Here is a 27890-nt window from a genome sequence, read left to right as displayed (position 1 = left end):
GTCACGATGTGTAATATAATCATAAAAACATTTCACAGTGACGTCAAAACAAATCGTCATATAATAAGAACAAAGTTGTAATTTTAAACCAGTAACTGCATGTATGAATCGGTTCTTTCTTCTTGTTAGGTGAGCGAATAAATTATTGTATGACAGCACCTGCTGATAAAGAAATAAGGCCACCACTCAGTGCACGCTACCACTGAAGCCTATCTCTTAGACGTCGACAACAACCACGCTGTAAATCCCCACATCTCCGGGTTGGACTAACGTTATCAGCGGGCATAAAACAGTACTAACACTACCTCACAGTCAACTGGAAATAGGGTGTTCGCCACACTCAGTGCTATGGGGGCTACAAGGAGATCTCATGTGTCCTATTTCATCCTGCTATTTCTGTTGCCAGTTGCAGGTAACTTCATCAAGTTATTTAATTTTAACGAAATAGTTTCTATGTCATTGGTATATAGAAAAATAATTGGATAATACCAAGGCTGGGTTATAACTAAGTATATAGGTACATGTAGGTAATACCGGATACCCATACGCCATGTTTGTTTCATGCCATTCTTAGAGCAGCACGAGACAGCTTGACTATTTTTTTTTAAATTGGGCGACGAAGCTCAACATAAGCAGGAAGATACCCCATACAGAATATGATTTAACCCCGAAATTGAACCTCAGGGCAATTCGTCAACATCAAAAATTGGACATCAACAAAGAAAAATAGGGTGAGTGAGTATGGTTTTACGGCGCTTTAAGCAATATTTCAGCAATATCACGGCGGGGGACACCACAAATGGGCTTCACACATTGTACCCATGTCGGGAATCGAACCCGGGTCTTCGGCGTGACGAGCGAACGCTTTAACCACTAGGCTACCCGACCGCCCCAAGTTCTATAATGGCGTAATGCATGCTTATCAGTGACATGTATCGGCAACACAACAAACACGTTGGATTTTCTATTGACTTTGAAACTAAAAATGATATTTCCTTGCGAAAGTATGTTTCAACCCCCAAAGCCCCATGTTACTTTAGCGAGGCGGATAAAAATGGCAACTAAAACACACTTAGAAACTGTTACTAAGGAATGTGGAGGAAGGTATCCGGTATTCTTTATTCTTTTCAGTATATATTTTCAAAAGATTTCTTGTCATGTTTGATCGACTGTGGGAAAAGCATTCGGCGATTGACATGACGTAACATTGTCAATAATCGGTCGTCTCACTTTATGTCTGCCAAGTCAGGGTTCAGTTACCGGTAGGGTAGGACATGTTAACCCTTCTCGCGCACACATTGTGTCATCACTCTTACGCTCAGTGGAATCTGTTTCGGAGGATGATCGAGAATGTTTATTTTCTGGCGTTGACGATGTATATATTTGCATTAGTTTACACTGAACCCCCGTTAATGTGGACAACGGAGGAGCAACGAATCTCCGGGATAACGAATAATTGTAACTGGTAATGTTATTTATTTATACATGATGTTGGATTAATGGTGTCAGGATTAAATGTTAATATACTCCCTTGGGGATCTTCCAATACCAATTCGTGTGATCATTTGAGAACAGATGACCTTTAATGTGATCACACTTGCTTATATCAACTTGTCTAACGTATAGTATTCTTGTGAAATCCCTATATTCCTGACCCCGTTAGACTGGAAACCCCGGTTAGTAATCAATGTGTTATTATTAATCGACTTAGGAGAATGGTTTCATTCCGGCGTCCTATTCATGAAGCTGTTGTAGCGCTAAAATTGTTATAAAAGTGTCGTAGCGAATACAAAGCTATCTGAGCCTTATCTCGAAGCTGTCTTTGTTATTTTGACGACAAAAATTAACACAGGGTCGGACCTGTCTTTGAAACTTTGGACATGTAAAATGGCGGACAACAGATGGCATGGTAAAGAAAACGTATGTATAGGTGGATGACATGTTACCTATGAATTAATTGTCGATTACTAGAGAAAATATTGTAAATTCGATACTTCATTAGTATATGATACTTCTTCTCCGTTGATCATAATATCATATTCGTAGATGAAAGTATCTTCTACGTAGAAGTACAATGTAAGTATCATGTACGTAGATGATATTTTTTATAATGTGGCACTAATACGCATACTAATGAATACATTATCAATGATAAAAGAAAACAAGCGTATTCTCTCAGTGTTGTGTAACAAATACTTGACGTCATTCGCAGGCAGAGTGAGTGAGTTGGGTTTAACGCCGCTTTTAACAGTATTCCAGTTATATCACGGCGTGTCAGCTTAATGTTGAAGGAAAGCCCGAAGTGATGCAGGTCTCAGAAGTTTACCACTTCGATGAAACTCACGAACACGGGTAGGATGCTGACAAACCTATAAACATAATCGGGGCGAACCGGGATTCGAACCCACAACCTTAGGTTTCTGGCGTGCCCAAGGGACGCAACTCCGCATAGCGAATCGCGGCGCCTGAATCGACTGGGCCATCCGTGCTCCCTATTCGCAGGCAGAAACAATAGCGTTCTTTTAGACTACAAGCAGACCTTATGTATCTCTGTTCTGATTGTAAAATTAATAATGTCTGCAATAGCATTCACACTTGTTGAAGTATTTTCCGTCGTTATGGTACATATATCCTCAGATCTTGAAGCAGGGAGACATCGTGTCGGCGTAAAAGGCCTGGTTTCAATGAGATTGCAATAATAATATTTGACATGCGTTTGACATGTGTCCATGCCGACAAAATGTTATTCTTTTTCCTGGTTGATAGGTCTACGGTTTTGCAAGATGTGAGATCCTTCACAGTTTACAGGAGCTCATCACAAGGAAATCATAATATATAACAAATAAACTTACATAGCTGATATTTACAAAGTGCTGCTTATTTTTGGTGGTGTGAGTTTCAAGGCATCAGTGATTTAGCAGTGCGCGCCTATCGTCCTAACTCGTGTACAGATTACTTTGGACATATCGCAAGTTGCAGGTGTGTTTAAACCGAATGAAAGGACCATCCCCGTATATATCGCAACGTTATGACATTTGGTGTCTGGTGTAAGAAGCATGTTATTGAATTCTGGGTTCTCCTTTGTTTCCATCTCACAAGATACCGGCAATGAAAAATAAATTTAAACACCGGTGGACAACTTATAATATAAATGCATTCAGTAATTTCAGTCTCGGGAATATTCAAAATATCCATTTGGAACACACACAACCCTCAACAAAACCCTTTTGTTTTCGTAAGAAATATCTGATAAAAGAAGAGTCAATTGTACGATTCCGACTATGTCAAATAGAGATGACACTAAATGTTCGCGAAAAGGTGAGGGTATCCGGCCCCACCGGTGGCACACGTCTCAAACACACTTACGGCAAGGCAATTGTTCAGCTGAACTAGTGACCCGTGATGATTCGGGGGTAGAATAATAGGTCTTCAGCAACCCATGCTTGCTGTAAAAGCGGACTATGCTTGTCGAAAGAGGTGAGTAAAGGAATTGGGTGGTCAGGCTCGCTGACTAGGTTCATGCATGTCATCGATCCTAACTGTGTGGATCGATGCTCATGATGTCAATCACTGGATTGTCTGGTCCAGGCTCGATTATTTTCAGACCGCCGTCATTTTCTGTAATATTGCTGAGTGCGGCGTTAAACAAACAAACAAATAAACCTGAACAAGTGGCACAAGTCAAAATAGGAAATTGCATCATACATCGTTAACATTAGTTACAAATGAATAATGTGCATTACACGTCAAACCATTTCTTTTTTAGCTTGCTTGTACTGCTACCAATGTGGCAGCACAGGCTCAGAAGGATCCTGTAAAACGGATACCAAGACGATGGTAAAATCGGCCAACGACATTTTAAATAACACCAGTCCAGATGAAGAAGTACATGTAGTAGATCTAGATACAGACTCTGAGGGAAGGACCCTGCCCTACATCAAGAAGTGTCCCAACTCTAGGAATGTGTGTATGATCGAAACTGTTGAGGCTGCACGTAAGTTGAGTACTTGGTCATTGCCATCCACATCAACATCAGGGAACACGGGCGACTCGGTCGTCCATAAACCTATGGCAGTGGGTAATACCGGCTCGCAGTTATCATGTTTCTACGTTCATCATCATTATTCGTGCTCGTGGGTTTTCCTAAAGTGATAAACGTCTGAGGCCTGCATCAGTTCAGATTTACTCAAACAAAAAGCTGACACGCCGTCTAATAACTGAAATATTGTTGAAAAGGTCGTTTAAACAAACTCACACAGATATATCAATAACTCGTATTTTTCGCATTTTAATCACGCTCGCGTTAATTTTAAGATTTACAGTATACATCCTCGTCTCAGGACATCTGCAGTTGTGTTTTGTCTGGCAGCAATATAGTTGAATCTTCAGGCCCCTTTTGGACCCCTTTACTTAACACCCCGACATAAATGAGTACACAGTCGTGCAAAAATATGAATTATGTAAAACTAAAAAAATATTACAAATGTTTACGAAACATCGACAGTAATACGCGAATATTCATGCTCAAATATGGAAATCGAGGAGAAATGGTCCTGAGTGAGTGAGTGGGGCGGTCGGGTAACCCTTTGGTTAAAGTGTTCGCTCGTCACGCCAAAGACCAGGGTTCGATTCACCACATGGATACAATGTGTGAAGCCCATTTCTAATGTCCCCCGCCGTTTTTTTGCTAGCATATGGCTAAAAACGGCCTAAAACCATACTCGAGTTGGGTTTTATACCACATTCAGGAACATTCCAGCTATATCATAACATGTAGGGTATCGAATTCGGGCCTGCGGCGTGCCGAGTGAACGTTGTAACCATTGGGCTACCACATCGCCTCTAGTATCAACAGGGTGTCATCGTATACTCAACGCTGCGCATCGATGATTATGCTACCAACGTCGTCACTGGTTAGTTTCATCGATCCGGACTGGATAATTCACCTGCCATAGTCAAATGGATGGAATATTGCCATCCACGTAGACAGCATCAAATTATATCCTCTCACTACTCGAAAAGATTATATGTTTTGTTAAACTGCATGTGCATCTTCCTGTACGTTCACATGTATGGTAATACACATCTTAAGGTGGTTACCGCTGATTTGTTGCTGTTGAAGTCTGGTTTGTTGTTTTACGCCGCACTCAGCAATATTCCAGCTATGTTACGGCGGTCTGTAAATAATAGAGTTTGGGCCAGACAATCCAGTCATTGACATCATGTGCATCGATCCACGCAATTGGGATACGATGACATGCATCAACCAAGTCAGCGTGCCTGACCACCCGATCCCGTTAGTCACCTCTTACGACAAACATAGTCGCCTTTTACGGCAAGCATTGGGTTGCTGAAGACCTATTCTACAACATACAGTTATAACACAGTATCAGCTTAATGCATGAGGGTAGCCCCTGATATGGCCCTGAGAGAAAACGGCTAACAATCCGGTTTAGATTAGCAGATCCTGATACGTCCTAAAACGCCTTAAGCAATAGTAGGTTGAAAACGTGATCAAATCTGTTTCTAACCAATGTTGTGTGGCATTAGTTAGTTCATCAATACAACAGAAAAGGAAAGGAGATTGACTAAACTGAACAGAACCGCGAACACGCACAAGAGACGTTCCTGTAATCACCAATGATACATTGCTCGTCATTGGATCGTCAGTACGGGTTTACTGTCATTTCACTGAAGCCCTACTATGGTCAGAAGGTGATATACTACGTTAGGCTTTCAATGGACCCAAAAAGACAGGAAACATCGATTTCCCCGCCTCTACCTCCGGTAAATAGTTTTAATACCATCGTTTTGGTTTTTTTATATAATTAGATAAGTTTGACCACAATAAGGGGTACCTGTTCTGAACTTGATATGTCAAATTTTGTGCATACAAGCGATAAAACCATTTCCATAAGCATAGAAAATCTCTGCAGAAAGAAGAGTCTGTTGTAAGATTCCGACTATATTAAAAGCATGTGTTTATGAATCACAATCAAGTAGTGAGTGAGTGAGTATGGTTTTAGGCCGCTTTTAGCAATATTCCAGCAATATCAAAGCGGGGGACACCACAAATGGGCTTCACACGTTGTACCAATGTCGGGAATCGAACCCGGGTCTTCGGCGTGACGAGCGAACGCTTTAGCCACTAGGCTACCCGACCGCCCCAATCAAATAGTGATGATTCCAGGTGTCAAAACATTATCTCCATCTTTTCAGAGACGTCGGACATTCTTAGCTACATCCGGGACTGCTCTGACGGGGAGACGTTCTCGTTCGGAAACTTGTCCATGCTGCAAGGCATTGAGCACAACAACTTCAGCACGTGTGCCTACGACACTCGCGGATACATGACCTGTGTCACCACCTGCCAAACAGACTTCTGCAATGGACCAAAGGCCGGTGCCACCTCACTGATGATGTCGGTCGCTCTCCAGATTGCCTGCCTGTTGTGTGTCTTCAGAATGACGTGCACGTCTTTGTAATGGCGTTGAAGCATCACAGTGAGTGAGTAAGTTAATATTCAACGTCACATCGGCAATATTTCAGCCACATGGTGACGAGTCGAAGCATCACAAGCTACAAGGCACCGGAATTAATCGGCTGGCCATTGCAAGGATTCTACTACAGTGAAACCACGTCAATCCGGAACCCGTTTAACCGGGAACCCCGATTCTGGAAGGAACATGTACATATATTCAAAAGGATATGTCTCCATTCCGATGATTTGTAAATCCGGAAGTTATTCTTATCCAGAACTGCTCTGCTGTGGATCTCACTGAGTATTCTTGAGAGCATAAACGTAAAGTAGTATCCAATACCTAAGAAAACGGAATTCCTGGCAGTGAGGAACATGGACAACATAATATATTTGTGATAAAGTCCACACTGGGTCACTGACCGAACTAATCAATTCGTTTAAAGTGTGTAAATATGTAATTACTACATGTACGGGTACCACGAATACTTCTTGTAGTATCCTGTAGTATTCATTATCTCCTCATTATTCTGGGCTCCTCTGATCGGCCATAAAAATCCGGAATAAAGAAATGATGTCTTTTTTAAATCTTATCAATAGGCCTGAGTAAGCCTTCGACAAGAATTGTGACGGTTCGAGTTACCTTGAGTTTGGTGTATTTTTTAAATCTTATCAATCGGCCTGACTGGGCCTTCGACAAGCTTCGTGACGGTTCGAGTTACCTTCAGTTTGATGTATTTTTTTAAATCTTATCAATAGGCCTCACTAAGCCTTCGACAAGAATCGTGACGGTTCGAGTTACCTTGAGTTTGATGTATTTTTTAAATCTTCTCAATAGGCCTGACTTAGCCTTGGACAAGCTTCGTGACGGTTCGAGTTACCTTGATTTTGTTGTATTTTTTAAATCTTATCAATAGGCCTGACTATTCCTTCGACAAGCTTCGTGACGGTTCGAGTTACTTTGAGTTTGAGTATTTTTTAAATCTTATCAATAGGCCTGACTAAGCCTTCGACAAGCTTCGTGACGGTTCGAGTTACCTTGAGCATACTGCACATGTGTCACGGTGTGGCCTCGTTAACTCGAATTCCTGGCTATAACGAAATTATCGAGGTTTCCGTTTTTCGGGAAAAGCAGAGATGTATTCTACCTGGGCCATACGTTAATATCGTCCTACACGAAGCACAGATTCATAATGTAGAATCGTGACGGTTCGAGTTACCTTGAGTTTGGTGTATTTTTTAAATCTTATCAAAAGGCCTGACTGAGCCTTCGACAAGCTTCGTAACGGTTCGAGTTACCTTGAGTTTGATGTATTTTTTAAAATCTTATCAATAGGCCTGATCTGACTAAGCCTTCGACAAGCTTCGTGACGGTTCGAGTTACCTTGAGTTTGATGTATTTTTTTAAATCTTATCAATAGGCCTGACTAAGCCTTCGACAAGCTTCGTGATGGTTCGAGTTACCTTGAGCATACTGCACATGTGTCACGGTGTGGCCTCGTTAACTCGAATTCCTGGCTATAACGAAATTATCGAGGTTTCCGTTTTTCGGGAAAAGCAGAGATGTATTCTACCTGGGCCATACGTTTACATCGTCCTAAACGAAGCACAGATTCATAATGTAGTTCGAGTTTAACGATATTTAACCGTAATGATTTTTAAAGGATAAATTATTTTTCTCGATATGTTAGTTCTTTTATATGTACATGAATCATAATGAAGATCTGATCAAACATGTTTCTTTCAAAATCAATGTAACAACACGTTTATTTTGTTGTGAAAAATGAAATAAAAACACATTTATAATCGAAGCCGCAAGAGTTGTGATTTAATGCAGCATAACGTTGATGAAACTGTTCATATGACGAAAAAGGAGGGACATATTCATGAAAATATAAAGATCAGTTCATTATATCTAAAATTATGTTCTTATCATCAGTGTCTATATACTTTAAGGTAAAACAACAAGAGTACGGCCATGTGACACACCTGATTTCAACTTGATATGCATTAATTACCACTAAACTTTAATAAACTCACACTCACATTAATTTGACAATCATCTTACAGTGATTGTGATTGAAGACAAATGATATGCACGAGTATATGCACGACATATGCATCATCGACAGCTTCTTGTGCTACGGAAGCGATCGAAACGCTACGAAAGTCACACGTCTATGTTAAAGTAGGGGAGTTGCGATCAGCTTAGGGCAACGATAGCTTTGAGGAAGGGCCCTCGGGGTAAATAAAAGTGGCCTTACATGTATAAGAACAGTGAGCCGATAAAGTTGGATTGGCAAATACTTTTTACAGCCTACATCATTTTTTCTTCGTTTTCGACATTAACTGATATATTAGCAAGCAATATTTATGCAGAATTTTCTGAGGTATATATTGATAATTATTGTTGCTTTTAAATGTAATTATTAACAAAAATGAACAATTCAGTTTGATGTAGAATAACAAGCTTAATATTAATCACTGGTTTGTCCAGACTAGGTAGTTAACAAGGCGTCGTGTTATAGCTGGAATATTGCTGTTTTTTGTTTTCAGTTAGAAAACATCTCTTGCAGTAGAAGGCCCACTTTCTTTAAATCATTTGCCACACCTTTTAAAACCCAACAGATATAAAGAAAGAGATCGGTTTTCGATTTCAATCCCGACTGGTCCCCCGAATCAAATTCTTGATTTACGTTTCTAATTTTGAGAAAGACTGGGGAGATATATGAGTTGTTATGTTTACCTTGGTGTGGTCGTATCTGCCTCTCCGACAAACACTCACCCTTGGTTTAAGTTGGTGACATTCAGATCATGGCATGGTGATCAATGCCTCAGTTATAGTGTTAACCTGAATATTGAAAGGCCTTGCTGGACGCAACATATTGCTTTGTGTACCAGGAAGTCTGTATCGTTTTTGTATTGTCACCCTATGGCCCATAACGCATATAATTCGAGAATGAAGGCAAATAACTTGAGTCATGTGGGACGTACAAAACGATAGTTTTTCGAATAATTAAATTGAGGTTTAGAGTGTCAGTGAGTGACTTTTATCAGTTATTCTGTAACACGTGCAATGATAAATATCTTGGAAATCGAATGAAAAGTGCTTTGAGTAGCTAGCCTGGTATCCACCATAAATATTACTCAGAATCCCCTGGGCTCAGAAATATATAGATCCAATGTAAACCCGTGGATGTCAGAACAGTTACATGAACGAAACAAAAGACAAAACTTAACCTAATCTGCTTACTCTGTTCAAAGGAGGTACTTCTGTATTTCATGACGCCCAAAGTTACTACTTGGATATGTTCTTCAAAGAAATAAAGAAAACTGTCGCGTGTTGATATGAATAGATACTATAAGGCGAGTGGCCCATAATACAATCACACAAAAGTTTACTTTGCCTGACAAACATCTGACTCAAATTAGAAAAGTCTGACATTTTTTTTTTATGATTATATTCAATCATACATTGTAAATAATATCATGTTTGTAAGTTTGTGAAGATGTGGCGTGCAGTAGGGTTACTTGTATAGTTGTTCGGGTATTTATTTCTCACAGGGGTGTTGTCTTCACAGAAAAGTAAAGCATAAACTTTATCTTCAATGATATTTCCCTTATGTAATTTACAGTAAGAACACGCCTTATGGTTATATGGTAGTTTTTCATTTCTGCCAATTTCTTAAATATGAGTCATCTAAATATAAACATATTTTCAATACCAATATCCGCAATATCAATATCAGATCATTTAAGTTCAAAATATTGAAGTGATTTATAAATTTTATGTATTTATTTAACTATTTATTTATTTATTTATTTCGGGGGAGGGGGGGGGGGGGGGGGGGGGGGGGAGGTGCTAGCGTGAGCTTAAAAAACACTTGCAAAAGATGAAGTTTGATTTTTTTTGTTTTAATGTCAACAATGTGGATATAAAATATTTAAAATATGATGAAAAAATGGTGTCGATAAATACTAAAGAAAGTTCTCCATGCTAAAACGTATCTAACAGATTTAAATAATAACATTATGGAAAAAAAGTCCCGCTTGAAATCATGACTGTGTACTTCGGCACAAACGTTTTACGGTGGAGACAAATCGACTTAACAACAAAAGCTGATATGCGATATGTTTTACACCAGCACTGGTGCAACTGTATGTAAATGTAACCCACAGAGAGTCCAGTCACGGTCATATCAAACAGTGGTCGTTAAAAAGTGAAAGTAGATGAAATACTTGTGTTGCTATGAATGTCTACTACGATTCATGTATCGGGGGAAAAAAAACTACTGATCAGTTTTATTTAACGCTTACGGAAAATTTGAATATATCAATGTTAGATAACTGAGTTGTCGACTGCAAATATGTTTCATAGTATGATACGTTAAATTACTTTACAGATAAGGTGTCGTGCATATGTCACATGGCATTATAAAGCTGAGGGCCTGTAGCTCACCTACCTCAAATGTGTATGTGCATTCTGAAAATGTTTGCTTTTGGTTTGTTGTTTAACGCCGCACGCACTATTCAAGCTATATGACGGCGGTCTGAAAATAATCGTGTCTGGACCAGACAATCCAGTAATTGATATCATGAGCATCGATCCACGCAATTGGGATCGATCACATGCATCAACCAAGTCAGCGAGTCTGACCACCCGATCCCATTAGTCGCCTCTTGCGACAAGCATAGTTGCCTTTTATGGCAAGCATGGGTTTCTGAAGACCTATTCTACCCCGGATCTCCACGGGTCCCATTCTGAAAATAAAGCTCCTACCTCACATGTGTATGACGTATTCTGGAGAAGTAATACTAACCTCAAATCTCTCATGCCATAAAAATGGAAAGAACAACAGCCTCCAAAACACTATCTTGAAAATAAATTAATCCTGACGAATAGAATGGGATTTAACGTCACGTTCAAGATTATTTCACCCATATATCAATGTGTGTACGTGCGTGTGTGCGTGCGTGCGTGCGTGCGTGCGTGCGTGCGTGCGTGCGTGCGTGCGTGCGTGCGTGCGTGCGTGCTTACGTGTCCACCAAGAAGGTTATGGACACCTTATTTGGGGATAACAGAGGTATAATTCATATTGACTGTCTGACACACAGAAAAACAATGGATATTTTGCGAAAGGTGAAGTCTGTCAAGGACAAGCGCCGTGGCAAAATTCGACATGGCGTTCTTCTTCATTAGGACAAGGGGCGGTCGGGTAGCCTCGTGGTTAAAGCGTTACCTCGTCACGCCGTGGTCCCGGGTTCGATTCCCGACATGGGTACAATGTGTGAAGCCCATTTCTGGTGTCCCCCGCCGTGATATTGTTGGAATATTGCTAAAAGCGGCGTAAAACCATACTCACTCACTCACTCACTAGGACAATGCAACAGTTCACATCGGGCTCCGAGTTGAAGGTTTTGACGTAGAAAGTCGAAGCATTGTATTCGGGTGAACCCACTGTGTGTCGGACGCTTCAATCAGATGCTGTCGGTCTGGTTCCGTCATTTCTATACACAGGCGTAGGAAAACACACACACCAAACACCCCGCACCCTACACCCAACATCCCACACACCCCAACCCGCACCCCACAGCACACACCCCAAACACCCAAAAACACATCCCACAGCCCACACCCAACACCCCAAACACCCCACCACACACACCACATCCCACACCCCAAACACCGCACCCCGTTTCACGTCCACTGCGCACCAGGTTAATGACAAGGCGCAAGGTTAATGACGCAACCTCACATTCTCCTCTGACTCGATCTTGGAAATGTGAGGGAACAATTACTGTGAGCAGTTGTGAGCATGAATGTGTTATTACACTTAGTTGTCTCTCATATAACATTAAGAAGCAGTTCACGCCTATCCTCTTTTTTTATTTGGGACGAAAGTCTGAAATCACTTTTATCAAAACCTTGCTAAAACCGATAAGGCTGTCCACCAGTGACTCTTGGATTCGAACCTGCAATCATTGGATTCTTGCACGCCTTAGGGCCGCATCTCTACGCAGCAAATTCCTACTGCGCAATCCGTTTCCAGGAGTTTGTGTGTTTGGGTTCACGCCGCTTTAAAAACTAGTTTGCGTATAGCGAGAATTTCCAAAGTGACAGATCGTACACGTTTACGATTTGTGCGAAACCCACGAGCAATGACGCGGTGCAGTAAGCCTAAGGATCATAATCGGGGTGAATTTGGGATTCGAACCTGAGCCAAAATTGAGACAGTTCAAATGTATAGCATGATCCTGTGTGTGATACTGTACCAATACTGTTGTCAGGGTTTAACAACATTAGTTGTTGGGTTATCCCACCGCAACACAATAATAGGGGAAGTCGGGTAGCCTAGTGGTTAAAGCGTTTGCTTGTCACGCCGAAGATCCGGGTTCGATTCCCGACATGGGTACAATGTGTAAAGCCAATTTCTGGGGTCCCCGCCGTGATGTTGCTGGAATATTTCTCAACGCGGCGTAAAACCATACTCACTCATTTACTATAATTTTGAAACAAACGCGGATACGAAGCGTTGGTTGTCGCCACATTGCCTGACGACAATCTGTGTTAAGTTAAGGCTCTGTACATCGAAAACATCTGAAGTCAATGTTAATATACATTACACGATGCGCTTAGATGTACGGGGCTTGAATTTCATTGATTTCAGATCGGCAAGACTGACCGAGTCGGGTTTAACGCCGCTTTTTAATACCTTTTCAGTTATATCACGGCGTGTCAGCTCTATATTGGAGGACAGCTCGAAGTGATGCAGGTCTCGGACGTTTGCCACTTTGGTGAAGCACACGGATGTGGTGTTGACAAAGCTAGATATATCGGGACGAACCGGGATTCAAACCAATTGATGACCTTTTCTCTATTCTGGTATAAATTGTTATATATGCAGTAATTTAAGTAAGTTTTTATGTGCTTTCTTTTGAGTAATTGTTAAGTTTGTCAATTTTATATTTCTTTATCATTTTGTTGAACATATTTTTTCGGTCATTTATTAAATTCTTGATTCATCAGAGCTTGAAATGGGTGTCTTAGCTTGCTGGCTTGATGCCTAAAGTCACGGTACCATCTTTATAAAACACAATGCAAAGCTGCGACTCAGAGTGTTGGATTAGAACTGAGCATACGCCTAACCCGCATATCACACATGGAAAATTAGCAAAACTCAACTGACCAATAAAATTCAAGCATTTTACATGCATGGTAACATTTGTCGACCTCAATTCTGTAAACCGGTTGATTTAATAATACACCACATATTATCGGCGCCAGTAGAAGAAAGTACTGCTCCATTCTAAAGCTGAATATGGTTCCAGGCCCAGTTGGAAAGGACGATTTAAGGGTAAAGGGCTGTCTTTATGACCTGAACCTGTGGAATTACATAACTTTCGCCATTTCGCATCTTTTATGACTTTTATAGAGATTGCGATATTTTACATGATATTAGAGTTTTTCTCACGTTCTCGACTTTTAAAGTCGTAAAATCAAAAATGTAAACCCAGGTCGAGATCGCGATGTACTCGTCCTCAAACCACAACAAATTATTGATGAAAAAGGACACTGGTAAAGATCTCATGTGGATGATTTCGTTCAGGTTCATTTTGTCATTTTATGGCGCTTCTAACTCATTCAAAGAAGCAGTATTAAAATATCTATTTCTCAATTAATTACACTCAGATTGTGGAAGAATCGTCATCAAGTCTTTGAAAGGCATCAGATAGTGATACAAATAAGGAAGAGAGTCTATGGATTTCAACTTACTATGAGGAACAACGTTTCGGAGTATATGCTTACTCCTTCATCAGGTGAATGAATGATATAAGGCAGAGAAAGGCGATTAGCGCGAGCAATAGACAATGGAAACCAAAACTGTACAGTGAATTAGCGCTGATAGTTATGGACAAGTGGAAATCAGGACTATATTATATATATATGCTCCCATCCATAAATTCTCTTCCCTCATCATCAACAAGTCATGCAATATCCACATCACGTCATGCCTACTTCATCAGAGTAAGTGAGAGAGTAGGGTCTGACGCTGCTGTGAACACTATTTCTGTTATATCGCGGTGTACCAACTTAATGTTGGTGAAGTAATGTAGATTGCAGACATAATCTGCGAGATCGCAATCGACTGATACCTACTTTCAATCGATCCTAGGGGCGGTCGGGTAGCCTTATGATTAAAGTGTTCGTTCGCCACGCCGAAGATCCGGGCGCTCTCTCTCTCTCTCTCTCTCTCTCTCTCTCTCTCTCTCTCTCTCTCTCTCTCTCTCTCTCTCTCTCTCTCTCTCTCTCTCTCTCACACACACACACACACACACACACACATACACAAACACGAAACTAGAATGGCTGAGGAGAGTTAGTGAGTGAGTATGGTTTTACGCCGCTTTTCGCAATATTCCAGCAATATCACGGCTTCACACATTGTACCCATGTCGGGAATCGAACCGGGTCTTCGGCGTGACGAGCTAACGTTTTAACCACTAGGCTACACGACCGCCCCGGCTCAAGAGATAAAGACTCGGTAACCAGATTTCCGCACACCCGATCCACCTGTTTTACAAGTGTAAGATAGCAGTAAGGTACTTGTATAATGCTCAATCACTTTCACTTCAATTTAAGAATGATGTTAACCTGTTCATAATGGTCGTCTCCAAACTGATATACAACATCATCAACCCAAAATATCTCGAGCCCCGTTGTAAGGAAGACCCCCATCTCTGTGGCGTTCTAGACAATACCCTGGTCAACAGTCTGGGGGAGCATCATAAATGTCATCTGTTTAGTTTATGACATTATGACTCGTTCAGAAATGTTCAACAAGGTAACAAGGCTACATGTATGCACGTACATTTTAAGAGTCAGTGTTCCTCCACTTGAAGATATTTCTAGGCATGGTTGTCATGTTGTGATTGTTTCAAATCCTTTGTATCACAAGGCTGACAGGAGAGAAAGCTATTGTTAATGACCACATTTTGACATACTGACACATTTGTATCCTCTTTTAATGTGGCCGAACCAATGTCAAATTTATTAGTACACGTAATTGTTGTTTTACACCGCCGTCAGAAATAATATCAAGTCTGGAAGAGGCAAACCAGTGGATGATGACGTGAACATTGATTCGCTGTCGGGTCGCTGTCACATTATTCAATCAGGCCAATCACTCATTCAAACAGACCCGTGAAGATCCGGAGTTGAATAGGTCTTCAGCAACCCAATGTTCGCCGTAAGAAGCGACTCTGCTTGTCGTATGAAGCCACTAATCGGTTGGTCAGGCTCGCATGCATGTTAATGCATGTCATCGTATCCCAATTGCGTGGATCGATGTTCATTAGAGCAATCACTTGATTGTCTGGTCCAGACTCGATTTCCCTATTTTGACATTTTTGTACCATATTTTCCCCAGGGTTAGTTTTCAAGTGAACAAGTGACTTGTCCTTGCATGTGTCTGTTATGGGTGCCAACGGCGATTAAAACATTTAATCATATTCAAAACTTTTTACTATTTTTTGTAGTTCCGTAAAATTAATAAAACATGCTCTAGTTTTTACTCACGTGACCGATTTAATACAAAAAGTAGTCATATATTTCCACAAAACGTACATATACAAAATCTCATAACACTATATAAGTATGTGCATTTTAAATCATGTCAGTTCGGACAATGGAACTGCCATAGAGGTAAGCAAGCCATGTTCACAGAAGAGCTCTACACTGTAGCGAAGTTAACCAGTGCACTTCCTTCTCCAGTTGACCTTTCGCCGGCTCGTGTGTAGACGATATCGCACATGAGATAACGTTAACTTTATATTTTTTATGTTCGCAAGTGCCCGTCTATTTCTGCACATATTGATTTAGGTCGTATTGACTTTTTCGAATTATCGAGTCCATAATGGGTCATACACACGTAGCATGACTGTGATAGGAAACTGTAATTGGAGGTGGAGATTCCCTTGAGAGTACAGTAAACCAAAGAAGAATGTTGCATTCAGACCCGATATTTTTGCAGTTACAGATATTTTCTTAATAAAAAAATATGAGCGAAAATATATTCTTTTTAAATCCACATTGAAACAATGTCATTTTTGTGGCAGACAATTTCTTTTTTTCCAACAATATGAAGCATACGTATTTGTTTCAGGACGTTTCGGGGGACACCCACCCCCAACTCACTTCTCCTCCAGAATATCAAATGGTCGGCCCCTAAATAAACAGAAAAGGCAACACAATCCCTTCCATAATCATCTGAGTCCACTGTACAATTCCGACTATATCATAAGCATGTGTTTATGAATCACTATCAAATAGAGATAATGGTGTTCGCGTAATATATGGTCAATGTTTTAATAGATATTCATGATTTGTACACTAAAAAAAACTGGGGTTTTTTTAGTTTCCAGTTTTGTTTGCAATTACTGTGTTTTGGCCTCTAATCTGCTTGTCATTTTATGTGGAACGAAATAATCAAACTCAGACATTAAAAGCAGGGCACTATCTCGAATAAAAGGAATAAGGACGATTGCAGAATATCACTACCAATGGCATTAGGTTACTTCGGCAAAGGTAATATGCAAGCAGGTAATATTGATTTTATGTAACAAATCACATCAAGCCATACGTTTTTGTTTTCACGTCACGATGTGTAATATAATCATAAAAACATTTCACAGTGACGGCAAAACAAATCCTGATATAATAAGAACAAAGTTGTAATTTTAAACCAGTAACTGCATGTATGAATCGGTTCTTTCTTCTTGTTAGGTGAGCGAATAAATTATTGTATGACAGCACCTGCTGATAAAGAAATAAGGCCACCACTCAGTGCAGGCTACCACTGAAGCCTATCCCCTAGACGTCGACAACAACCACACTGTAAATCCCCACATCTCCGGGTTGGACTAACGTTATCAGCGGGCATAAAACAGTACTAACACTACCTCACAGTCACCTGGAAATAGGGTGTTCGCCACACTCAGTGCTATGGGGGCTACAAGGAGATCTCATGTGTCCTATTTCATCCTGCTATTTCTGTTGCCAGTTGCAGGTAACTTTATCAAGTTATTTCATTTTAACGAAATAGTTTCTAGGTCAGTGTTATATTGAAAAATAATTGGATAATAACAAGGCTGGGTTATAATTAAGTATATAGGTACATGTTAAGAATACCGGATACGAATACGCCATTTTTGTTTCATGCCATTCTTAGAGCAGCACGAGACAGCTTGACTATTTTTTTTTAAATTGGGCGACGAAGCTCAACATAAGCAGGAAGAGACCCCACTTGCATTTGTATCGTTGAATATGATTTAACCCCGAAATTGAACCTCAAGGCAATTCGTCAACATCCAAAATTGGACATCAACAAAGAAAAATAGGGTGAGTGAGTATGGTTTTAGGCCGCTTTTAGCAATATTTCAGCAATATCACGGCGGGGGACACCACAAATGGGCTTCACACATTGTACCCATGTCGGGAATCGAACCCGGGTCTTCGGCGTGACGAGCGAACGCTTTACCCACTAGGCTACCCGACCGCCCCAAGAAAAAGAGAAGTTCTATAATGGCGTAATGCATCCTTATCAGTGACATGTATCGGCAACACAACAAACACGTTGGATTTTCTATTGACTTTGAAACTAAAAATGATATTTCCTTGCGAAAGTATGTTTCAACCCCCAAAGCCCCATGTTACTTTAGCGAGGCGGATAAAAATGGCAACTAAAACACACTTAGAAACAGTTACTAAGGAATGTGGAGTATTCTATATTCTTTTCAGTATATATTTTCAAAAGATTTCTTGTCATGTTTGATCGACTGTGGGAAAAGCATTCGGCGATTGACATGACGTAACATTGTCAATAATCGGTCGTCTCAAGTCTGCCAAGTAAGGGTTCAGTTACCGGTAGGGTAGGACATGTTAACCCTTCTCGCGCACACATTGTGTCATCACTCTTACGCTCAGTGGAATTTGTTTCGGAGGATGATCGAGACTGTTTATTTTCTGGCGTTGACGATGTATATATTTGCATTAGTTTACACTGAACCCCCGTTAATGTGGACAACGGAGGAGCAACGAATCTCCGAGATAACGAATAATTGTAACTGGTAATGTTATTTATTTATACATGATGTTGGATTAATGGTGTCCGGATTAAATGTTAATATACTCCCTTGGGGATCTTCCAATACCAATTCGTGTGATCATTTTGAGAACAGATGACCTTTAATGTGATCACACTTGCTTATATCAACTTGTCTAACGTATAGTATTCTTGTGAAATCCCTATATTCCTGACCCCGTTAGACTGGAAACCCCGGTTAGTAATCAATGTGTTATTATTAATCGACTTAGGAGAATGGTTTCATTCCGGCGTCCTATTCACGAAGCTGTTGTAGCGCTAAAATTGTTATAAAAGTGTCGTAGCGAATACAAAGCTATCTGAGCCTTATCTCGAAGCTGTCTTTGTTATTTTGACGACAAAAATTAACACAGGGTCGGACCTGTTTTTGAAACTTTGGACATGTAAAATGGCGGACAACAGATGGCATAGTAAAGAAAACGTATGTATAGGTGGATGACATGTTACCCATGAATTAAGTGTCGATTACTAGAGAAAATATTGTAAAGTCGATACTTCATTCGTATATGATACTTCTTCTCCGCTGATCATAATATCATATTCGTAGATGAAAGTATCTTCTACGTGGAAGTAAGTATCATGTACGTAGATGATATTTTTTATAATGTGGCACTAATACGCATACTAATGAATACATTATCAATGATAAAAGAAAACAACCGTATTCTCTCAGTGTTGTGCAACAAATACTTGACGTCATTCGCAGGCAGAGTGAGTGAGTTTGGTTTAACGCCGCTTTTAACAGTATTCCAGTTATATCACGGCGTGTCAGCTTAATGTTGAAGGAAAGCCCGAAGTGATGCAGGTCTCAGAAGTTTACCACTTCGATGAAACTCACGAACACGGGTAGGATGCTGACAAACCTATAAACATAATCGGGGCGAACCGGGATTCGAACCCACAACCTTAGGTTTCTGGCGTGCCCAAGGGACGCAACTCCGCATAGCGAATCGCGGCGCCTGAATCGACTGGGCCATCCGTGCTCCCTATTCGCAGGCAGAAACAATAGCGTTCTTTTAGACTACAAGCAGACCTTATGTATCTCTGTTCTGATTGTAAAATTAATAATGTCTGCAATAGCATTCACACTTGTTGAAGTATTTTCCGTCGTTATGGTACATATATCCTCAGATCTTGAAGCAGGGAGGCATCGTGTCGGCGTAAAAGACCTGGTTTCAATGAGATTGCAATAATAATATTTGACATGCGTTTGACATGTGTCCATGCCGACAAAAAGTTATTCTTTTTCCTGGTTGATAGGTCTACGGTTTTGCAAGATGTGAGATCCTTCACAGTTTACAGGAGCTCATCACAAGGAAATCATAATATATAACAAATAAACTTACATAGCTGATATTTACAAAGTGCTGCTTATTTTGGTGGTGTGAGTTTCAAGGCATCAGTGATTTAGCAGTGCGCGCCTATCGTCCTAACTCGTGTACAGATTACTTTGGACATATCGCAAGTTGCAGGTGTGTTTAAAATGAATGAAAGGGCCATCCCCGTATATATTGCAACGTTATGACATTTGGTGTCTGGTGTAAGAAGCATGTTATTGAATTCTGGGTTCTCCTTTGTTTCGATCTCACAAGATACCGGCAATGAAAAATAAATTTAAACACCGGTGGACAACTTATAATATAAATGCATTCAGTAATTTCAGTCTCGGGAATATTCAAAATATCCATTTGGAACACACACAACCCTCAACAAAACCCTTTTGTTTTCGTAAGAAATATCTGATAAAAGCAGAGTCAATTGTACGATTCCGACTATGTCAAATAGAGATGACACTAAATGTTCGCGAAAAGGTGAGGGTATCCGGCCCCACCGGTGGCACACGTCTCAAACACACTTACGGCAAGGCAATTGTTCAGCTGAACTAGTGACCCGTGATGATTTGGGGGTAGAATAATAGGTCTTCAGCAACCCATGCTTGCTGTAAAAGCGGACTATGCTTGTCGAAAGAGGTGAGTAAAGGAATTGGGTGGTCAGGCTCGCTGACTAGGTTCATGCATGTCATCGATCCTAACTGTGTGGATCGATGCTCATGATGTCAATCACTGGATTGTCTGGTCCAGGCTCGATTATTTTCGGACCGCCGTCATTTTCTGTAATATTGCTGAGTGCGGCGTTAAACAAACAAACAAATAAACCTGAACAAGTGGCACAAGTCAAAATAGGAAATTGCATCATACATCGTTAACATCAGTTACAAATGAATAATGTGCATTACACGTCAAACCATTTCTTTTTTAGCTTGCTTGTACTGCTACCAATGTGGCAGCACAGGCTCAGAAGGATCCTGTAAAACGGATACCAAGACGATGGTAAAATCGGCCAACGACATTTTAAATAACACCAGTCCAGATGAAGAAGTACATGTAGTAGATCTAGATACAGACTCTGAGGGAAGGACCCTGCCCTACATCAAGAAGTGTCCCAACTCTAGGAATGTGTGTATGATCGAAACTGTTGAGGCTGCACGTAAGTTGAGTACTTGGTCATTGCCATCCACATCAACATCAGGGAACACGGGCGACTCGGTCGTCCATAAACCTATGGCAGTGGGTAATACCGGCTCGCAGTTATCATGTTTCTACGTTCATCATCATTATTCGTGCTCGTGGGTTTTCCTAAAGTGGTAAACGTCTGAGGCCTGCATCAGTTCAGATTTACTCAAACAAAAAGCTGACACGCCGTCTAATAACTGAAATATTGTTGAAAAGGTCGTTTAAACAAACTCACACAGATATATCAATAACTCGTATTTTTCGCATTTTAATCACGCTCGCGTTAATTTTAAGATTTACAGTATACATCCTCGTCTCAGGACATCTGCAGTTGTGTTTTGTCTGGCAGCAATATAGTTGAATCTTCAGGCCCCTTTTGGACCCCTTTACTTAACACCCGACATAAATGAGTACACAGTCGTGCAAAAATATGAATTATGTAAAATTAAAAAAATATTACAAATGTTTACGAAACATCGACAGTAATACGCTCAAATATGGAAATCGAGGAGAAATGGTCCTGAGTGAGTGAGTGGAGCGGTCGGGTAACCCTTTGGTTAAAGTGTTCGCTCGTCACGCCGAAGACCAGGGTTCGATTCACCACATGGATACAATGTGTGAAGCCCATTTCTGGTGTCCCCCGCCGTTGTTTTGCTAGAAGAATATGGCTAAAAACGGCCTAAAACCATACTCGAGTTGGGTTTTATACCACATTCAGGAACATTCCAGCTATATCATAACATGTAGGGTATCGAATTCGGGCCTGCGGCGTGCCGAGTGAACGTTGTAACCATTGGGCTACCACATCGCCTCTAGTATCAACAGGGTGTCATCGTATACTCAACGCTGCGCATCGATGATTATGCTACCAACGTCGTCACTGGTTAGTTTCATCGATCCGGACTGGATAATTCACCTGCCATAGTCAAATGGATGGAATATTGCCATCCACGTAGACAGCATAAAATTATATCCTCTCACTACTCGAAAAGATTTTATGTTTTGTTAAACTGCATGTGCATCTTCCTGTACGTTCACATGTATGGTAATACACATCTTAAGGTGGTTACCGCTGATTTGTTGCTGTTGAAGTCTGGTTTGTTGTTTTACGCCGCACTCAGCAATATTCCAGCTATGTTACGGCGGTCTGTAAATAATAGAGTCTGGGCCAGACAATCCAGTCATTGACATCATGTGCATCGATCCACGCAATTGGGATACGATGACATGCATCAACCAAGTCAGCGTGCCTGACCACCCGATCCCGTTAGTCACCTCTTACGACAAACATAGTCGCCTTTTACGGCAAGCATTGGGTTGCTGAAGACCTATTCTACAACATACAGTTATAACACAGTATCAGCTTAATGCATGAGGGTAGCCCCTGATATGGCCCTGAGAGAAAACGGCTAACAATCCGGTTTAGATTAGCAGATCCTGATACGTCCTAAAACGCCTTAAGCAATAGTAGGTTGAAAACGTGATCAAATCTGTTTCTAACCAATGTTGTGTGGCATTAGTTAGTTCATCAATCCAACAGAAAAGGAAAGGAGATTGACTAAACTGAACAGAACCGCGAACACGCACAAGAGACGTTCCTGAAATCACCAATGATACATTGCTCGTCATTGGATCGTCAGTACGGGTTTACTGTCATTGCACTGAAGCCCTACTATGGTCAGAAGGTGATATACTACGTTAGGCTTTCAATGGACCCAAAAAGACAGGAAACATCGATTTCCCCGCCTCTACCTCCGGTAAATACTTTTAATACCGTCGTTTTGTTTTTTTTATATAATTAGATAAGTTTGACCACAATAAGGGGTACCTGTTCTAAACTTGATATGTCAAATTTTGTGCATACAAGCGATAAAACCATTTCCATAAGCATAGAAAATCTCTGCAGAAAGAAGAGTCTGTTGTAAGATTCCGACTATATTAAAAGCATGTGTTTATGAATCACAATCAAGTAGTGAGTGAGTGAGTATGGTTTTAGGCCGCTTTTAGCAATATTCCAGCAATATCACGGCGGGTGACACCACAAATGGGCTTCACACATTGTACCCATGTCGGGAATCGAACCCGGGTCTTCGGCGTGACGAGCGAACGCTTTAGCCACTAGGCTACCCGACCGCCCCAATCAAATAGTGATGATTCCAGGTGTCAAAACATTATCTCCATCTTTTCAGAGACGTCGGACATTCTTAGCTACATCCGGGACTGCTCTGACGGGGAGACGTTCTCGTTCGGAAACTTGTCCATGCTGCAAGGCATTGAGCACAACAACTTCAGCACGTGTGCCTACGACACTCGCGGATACATGACCTGTGTCACCACCTGCCAAACAGACTTCTGCAATGGACCAAAGGCCGGTGCCACCTCACTGATGATGTCGGTCGCTCTCCAGATTGCCTGCCTGTTGTGTGTCTTCAGAATGACGTGCACGTCTTTGTAATGGCGTCGAAGCATCACAGTGAGTGAGTAAGTTAATATTCAACGTCACATCGGCAATATTTCAGCCACATGGTGACGAGTCGAAGCATCACAAGCTACAAGGTACCGGAATTAATCAGCTGGCCATTGCAAGGATTCTACTACAGTGAAACCTCGTCAATCCGGAACCCGTTTAACCGGGAACCCCGATTCTGGAAGGAACATGTACATATATTCAAAAGGATATGTCTCCATTCCGATGATTTGTAAATCCGGAAGTTATTCTAATCCAGAACTGCTCTGCTGTGGATCTCACTGAGTATGCTTTATTTACGATATTGATGGTTCTTGAGAGCATAAACGTAAAGTAGTATCCAATACCTAAGAAAACGGAATTCCTGGCAGTGAGGAACATGGACAACATAATATATTTGTGATAAAGTCCACACTGGGCCACTGACCGAACTAATCAATTCGTTTAAAGTGTGTAAATATGTAATTACTACATGTACGGGTACCACGAATACTTCTTGTAGTATCCTGTAGTATTCATTATCTCCTCATTATTCTGGGCTCCTCTGATCGGCCATAAAAATCCGGAATAAAGAAATGATGTCTTTTTTAAATCTTATCAATAGGCCTGAGTAAGCCTTCGACAAGAATTGTGACGGTTCGAGTTACCTTGAGTTTGGTGTATTTTTTAAATCTTATCAATCGGCCTGACTGGGCCTTCGACAAGCTTCGTGACGGTTCGAGTTACCTTCAGTTTGATGTATTTTTTTAAATCTTATCAATAGGCCTCACTAAGCCTTCGACAAGAATCGTGACGGTTCGAGTTACCTTGAGTTTGATGTATTTTCTAAATCTTCTCAATAGGCCTGACTTAGCCTTGGACAAGCTTCGTGACGGTTCGAGTTACCTTGATTTTGTTGTATTTTTTAAATCTTATCAATAGGCCTGACTATTCCTTCGACAAGCTTCGTGACGGTTCGAGTTACTTTGAGTTTGATGTATTTTTTAAATCTGATCAATAAGCCTGACTAAGCCTTCGACAAGCTTCGTGACGGTTCGAGTTACCTTGAGCATATTGCACATGTGTCACGGTGTGGCCTCGTTAACTCGAATTCCTGGCTATAACGAAATTATCGAGGTTTCCGTTTTTCGGGAAAAGCAGAGATGTATTCTACCTGGGCCATACGTTAATATCGTCCTACACGAAGCACAGATTCATAATGTAGAATCGTGACGGTTCGAGTTACCTTGAGTTTGGTGTATTTTTTAAATCTTATCAAAAGGCCTGACTGAGCCTTCGACAAGCTTCGTGACGGTTCGAGTTACCTTGAGTTTGATGTATTTTTTAAAATCTTATCAATAGGCCTGACTAAGCCTTCGACAAGCTTCGTGACGGTTCGAGTTACCTTGAGTTTGATGTATTTTTTTAAATCTTATCAATAGGCCTGACTAAGCCTTCGACAAGCTTCGTGACGGTTCGAGTTACCTTGAGCTTACTGCACATGTGTCACGGTGTGGCCTCGTTAACTCGAATTCCTGGCTATAACGAAATTATCGAGGTTTCCGTTTTTCGGGAAAAGCAGAGATGTATTCTACCTGGGCCATACGTTTACATCGTCCTAAACGAAGCACAGATTCATAATGTAGTTCGAGTTTAACGATATTTAACCGTAATGATTTTTAAAGGATAAATTAGTTTTCTCGATATGTTAGTTCTTTTATATGTTGTACATGAATAATAATGAAGGTCTGATCAAACATGTTTTCTTTCAAAATCAATGTAACAACACATGTTTATTTTGTTGTGAAAAATGAAATAAAAACACATTTATAATCTAAGCCGCAAGAGTTGTGATTTAATGCAGCATAACGTTGATGAAACTGTTCATATGACGAAAAAGGAGGGACATATTCATGAACATATAAAGATATGATTATTACATCATTCTAAAATTATGTTCTTATCATCAGTGTCTATATACTTTAAGGTAAAACAACAAGAGTACGGCCATGTGACACACCTGCTTTCCACTTGATATGCATTAATTACCACTAAACTTTAATAAACTCACACTCACATTTATTTGACAATCATCTTACAGTGATTGTGATTGAAGACAAATGATATGCACGAGTATATGCACGACATATGCATCATCGACAGCTTCTTGTGCTACGGAAGCGATCGAAACGCTACGAAAGTCGCACGTCTTTGTTAAAGTAGGGGAGTTGCGATCAGCTAAGCGCAACGATAGCTTTGAGGAAGGGCCCTTGGGGTAAATAAAAGTGGCCTTACATGTACAATGTATAAGAACAGTGAGCCGATTAAGTTTGATTGGCAAATACTCTTTACAGCCTACATCATTTTTTCGTCGTTTTCGTCATTAACTGATATATTAGCAAGCAATATTTATACAGAATTCTCACACTGCATAAGGTATAAATTGATATTTATTGTTGCTTTTAAATGTAATTATTAACAAAAATAAACAATTCAGTAGAATAACAAGCTTAATATTATTCACTGGTTTGTCCAGACTAGGTAGTTAACAAGGCGTCGTGTTATAGCTGGAATATTGCTGTCTTTTGTTTTCAGTTAGAAAACATCTCTTGCAGGACAAGGCCCACTTTCTTTAAATCATTTGACACACCTTTTAAAACCCAACAGATATAAAGAAAGAGATCGGTTTTCGATTTCAATCCCGACTGGTCCCCCGAATCAAATACTTGATTTACGTTTCTAATTTTGAGAATGACTGGGGAGAAATATGAGTTGTTATGTTTACCTTGGTGTGGTCTTATCTGCCTCTCCGACAAACACTCACCCTTGGTTTATGTTGTTGACTTACAGATCATGGCATGGTGATCAATGCCTCAGTTATAGTGTTAACCTGAATATTGAAAGGCCTTGCAGGACATATTGCTTTGTGTACCAGGAAGTCTGTATAGTTTTTGTATTGTCTCTCTATGCGCCATAACGCATATAATTTGAGAATTGAGGCAAATAGTCATGTGGGACGTACAAAACGATAGTTTTTCTAATAATTAAATTGAAGGTTTAGAGTGTCATTGAGTGACTTTTATCAGTTATTCTGTAACACCTGCAATAATAAAATACTTGGAAATCGAGTGAAAAGGGCTACGGGTAGCTAGCCTGGTATCCCCCCAAAATATTACTCAGAATCCCCTGGGCTCAGAAATATATAGATCCAATGTAAACCCGTGGATGTCAGAACAGTCACATGTACGTTAGAAAAGACAAAACCTAACCTAATCTGCTTACTCTGTTCAAAGTAGGTACTTCTGTATTTCCTGACGCCCAAAGTTACTACTTGGATATGTTCTACAAAGAAATAAAGAAACCTGTGGCGTGTTGATATGAATAGATAGACTATAAGGCGAGTGGCCAATAATACAATCACACAAAAGTTTACTTTGCCTGACAAATATCTATCTCAAACAAGAAAACTATCACAATTTCTCATTGTTGAAATGTTATATTCTATCTTACATTGTAAATAATATCATGTTTGTAAGTTTGTGAAGATGTGGTGTGCAGTAGGGTTACTTGTACAGTTGTTCAGGTATTTATTTCTCACAGGGGTGTTGTCTTCACAGATAAGTAAAGCATGAACTTTAACACGCTTTGTGGTTAAATGGTAGTTTTTCATTTCTGCCAATTTCCTAAATATGAGACATTAAAATATAAACATATTTTTTATATCAATATCCGCAATATCAATATCAGATCATTTAAGTTCAAAATATTGAAATGATTTATAAATTTGATTTATAAATTTTATGTATTTATTTGTTTATTTATTTATTTATTCATTGTGGACAATGTGGACATAAAATATTAAAAATATGACATGAACAAATGGTGTCAATAAATACTAAAGAAAGTTCTCAATGCTGAAACTTAACTAACAGATTTAAAAAATTACATTATGGAAAAAAGTCCCGCTTGAATTCATGACTGTGTACTTCGGCACAAACGTTTTACGGTGGGGACAAATCGACTTAACAACAAAAGCTGATATGCGATATGTTTTACACCAGTACTGGTGCAACTGTGTGTAACTGTAACCGACAGAAAGTCCAGTCACGGTCATATCAAACAGTGGTCGTAAAAAAAGTGAAAGTAGATGAAATACTTGTGTTGCTATGAATGTCTACTACGATTCATGTATCGGGAAAAAACTACTGATCAGTTTCATTTAACGCTTACGGAAAATTTGAATATATCAATGTTAGATAACTGAGTTGTCGACTTCAAATATGTTTCACAGT

The 27890-nt window shown here is 40.2% G+C and overlaps 2 protein-coding genes across 2 annotated transcripts; both read left to right on the top strand.

The window, feature by feature from the left end:
• The first annotated feature begins 224 nt into the window (after window positions 1-224).
• LOC124145002 lies at window positions 225-6490 on the top strand. Its single transcript, XM_046514637.2, has 3 exons — window positions 225-412; window positions 3767-3994; window positions 6220-6490. The coding sequence occupies exons 1-3, from the start codon at window positions 349-351 to the stop codon at window positions 6483-6485; spliced, it is 558 nt and encodes a 185-aa protein (XP_046370593.2). The 5' UTR covers window positions 225-348; the 3' UTR covers window positions 6486-6490.
• Window positions 6491-17358: 10868 nt separating this feature from the next.
• Window positions 17359-24366, top strand: LOC124145003. The gene is made up of 3 exons (XM_046514638.2): window positions 17359-17544; window positions 20899-21126; window positions 23342-24366. The coding sequence occupies exons 1-3, from the start codon at window positions 17481-17483 to the stop codon at window positions 23605-23607; spliced, it is 558 nt and encodes a 185-aa protein (XP_046370594.2). The 5' UTR covers window positions 17359-17480; the 3' UTR covers window positions 23608-24366.
• Window positions 24367-27890: the final 3524 nt, after the last annotated feature.

This window comes from Haliotis rufescens, unplaced genomic scaffold (genome assembly GCF_023055435.1).
Source record: "Haliotis rufescens isolate VD_foot unplaced genomic scaffold, xgHalRufe1.0.p SCAF_55, whole genome shotgun sequence".
Taxonomy (NCBI): domain Eukaryota; kingdom Metazoa; phylum Mollusca; class Gastropoda; order Lepetellida; family Haliotidae; genus Haliotis; species Haliotis rufescens.
The sequence above is the reverse complement of the archived record's forward strand: the minus strand, read 5'-3'. Positions and strand labels throughout refer to the sequence as shown.

Bases quoted from the DNA above. Each gene is read 5' to 3' on its own strand.
- LOC124145003 (XM_046514638.2), top strand. From the start codon at position 17,481: ATGGGGGCTACAAGGAGATCTCATGTGTCCTATTTCATCCTGCTATTT. The intron at 17,545-20,898 runs GTAACTTTATCA...TTTCTTTTTTAG, and splicing joins ATTTCTGTTGCCAGTTGCAG to CTTGCTTGTACTGCTACCAA. The intron at 21,127-23,341 runs GTAAGTTGAGTA...CCATCTTTTCAG, and splicing joins CGAAACTGTTGAGGCTGCAC to AGACGTCGGACATTCTTAGC.
- LOC124145002 (XM_046514637.2), top strand. From the start codon at position 349: ATGGGGGCTACAAGGAGATCTCATGTGTCCTATTTCATCCTGCTATTT. The intron at 413-3,766 runs GTAACTTCATCA...TTTCTTTTTTAG, and splicing joins ATTTCTGTTGCCAGTTGCAG to CTTGCTTGTACTGCTACCAA. The intron at 3,995-6,219 runs GTAAGTTGAGTA...CCATCTTTTCAG, and splicing joins CGAAACTGTTGAGGCTGCAC to AGACGTCGGACATTCTTAGC.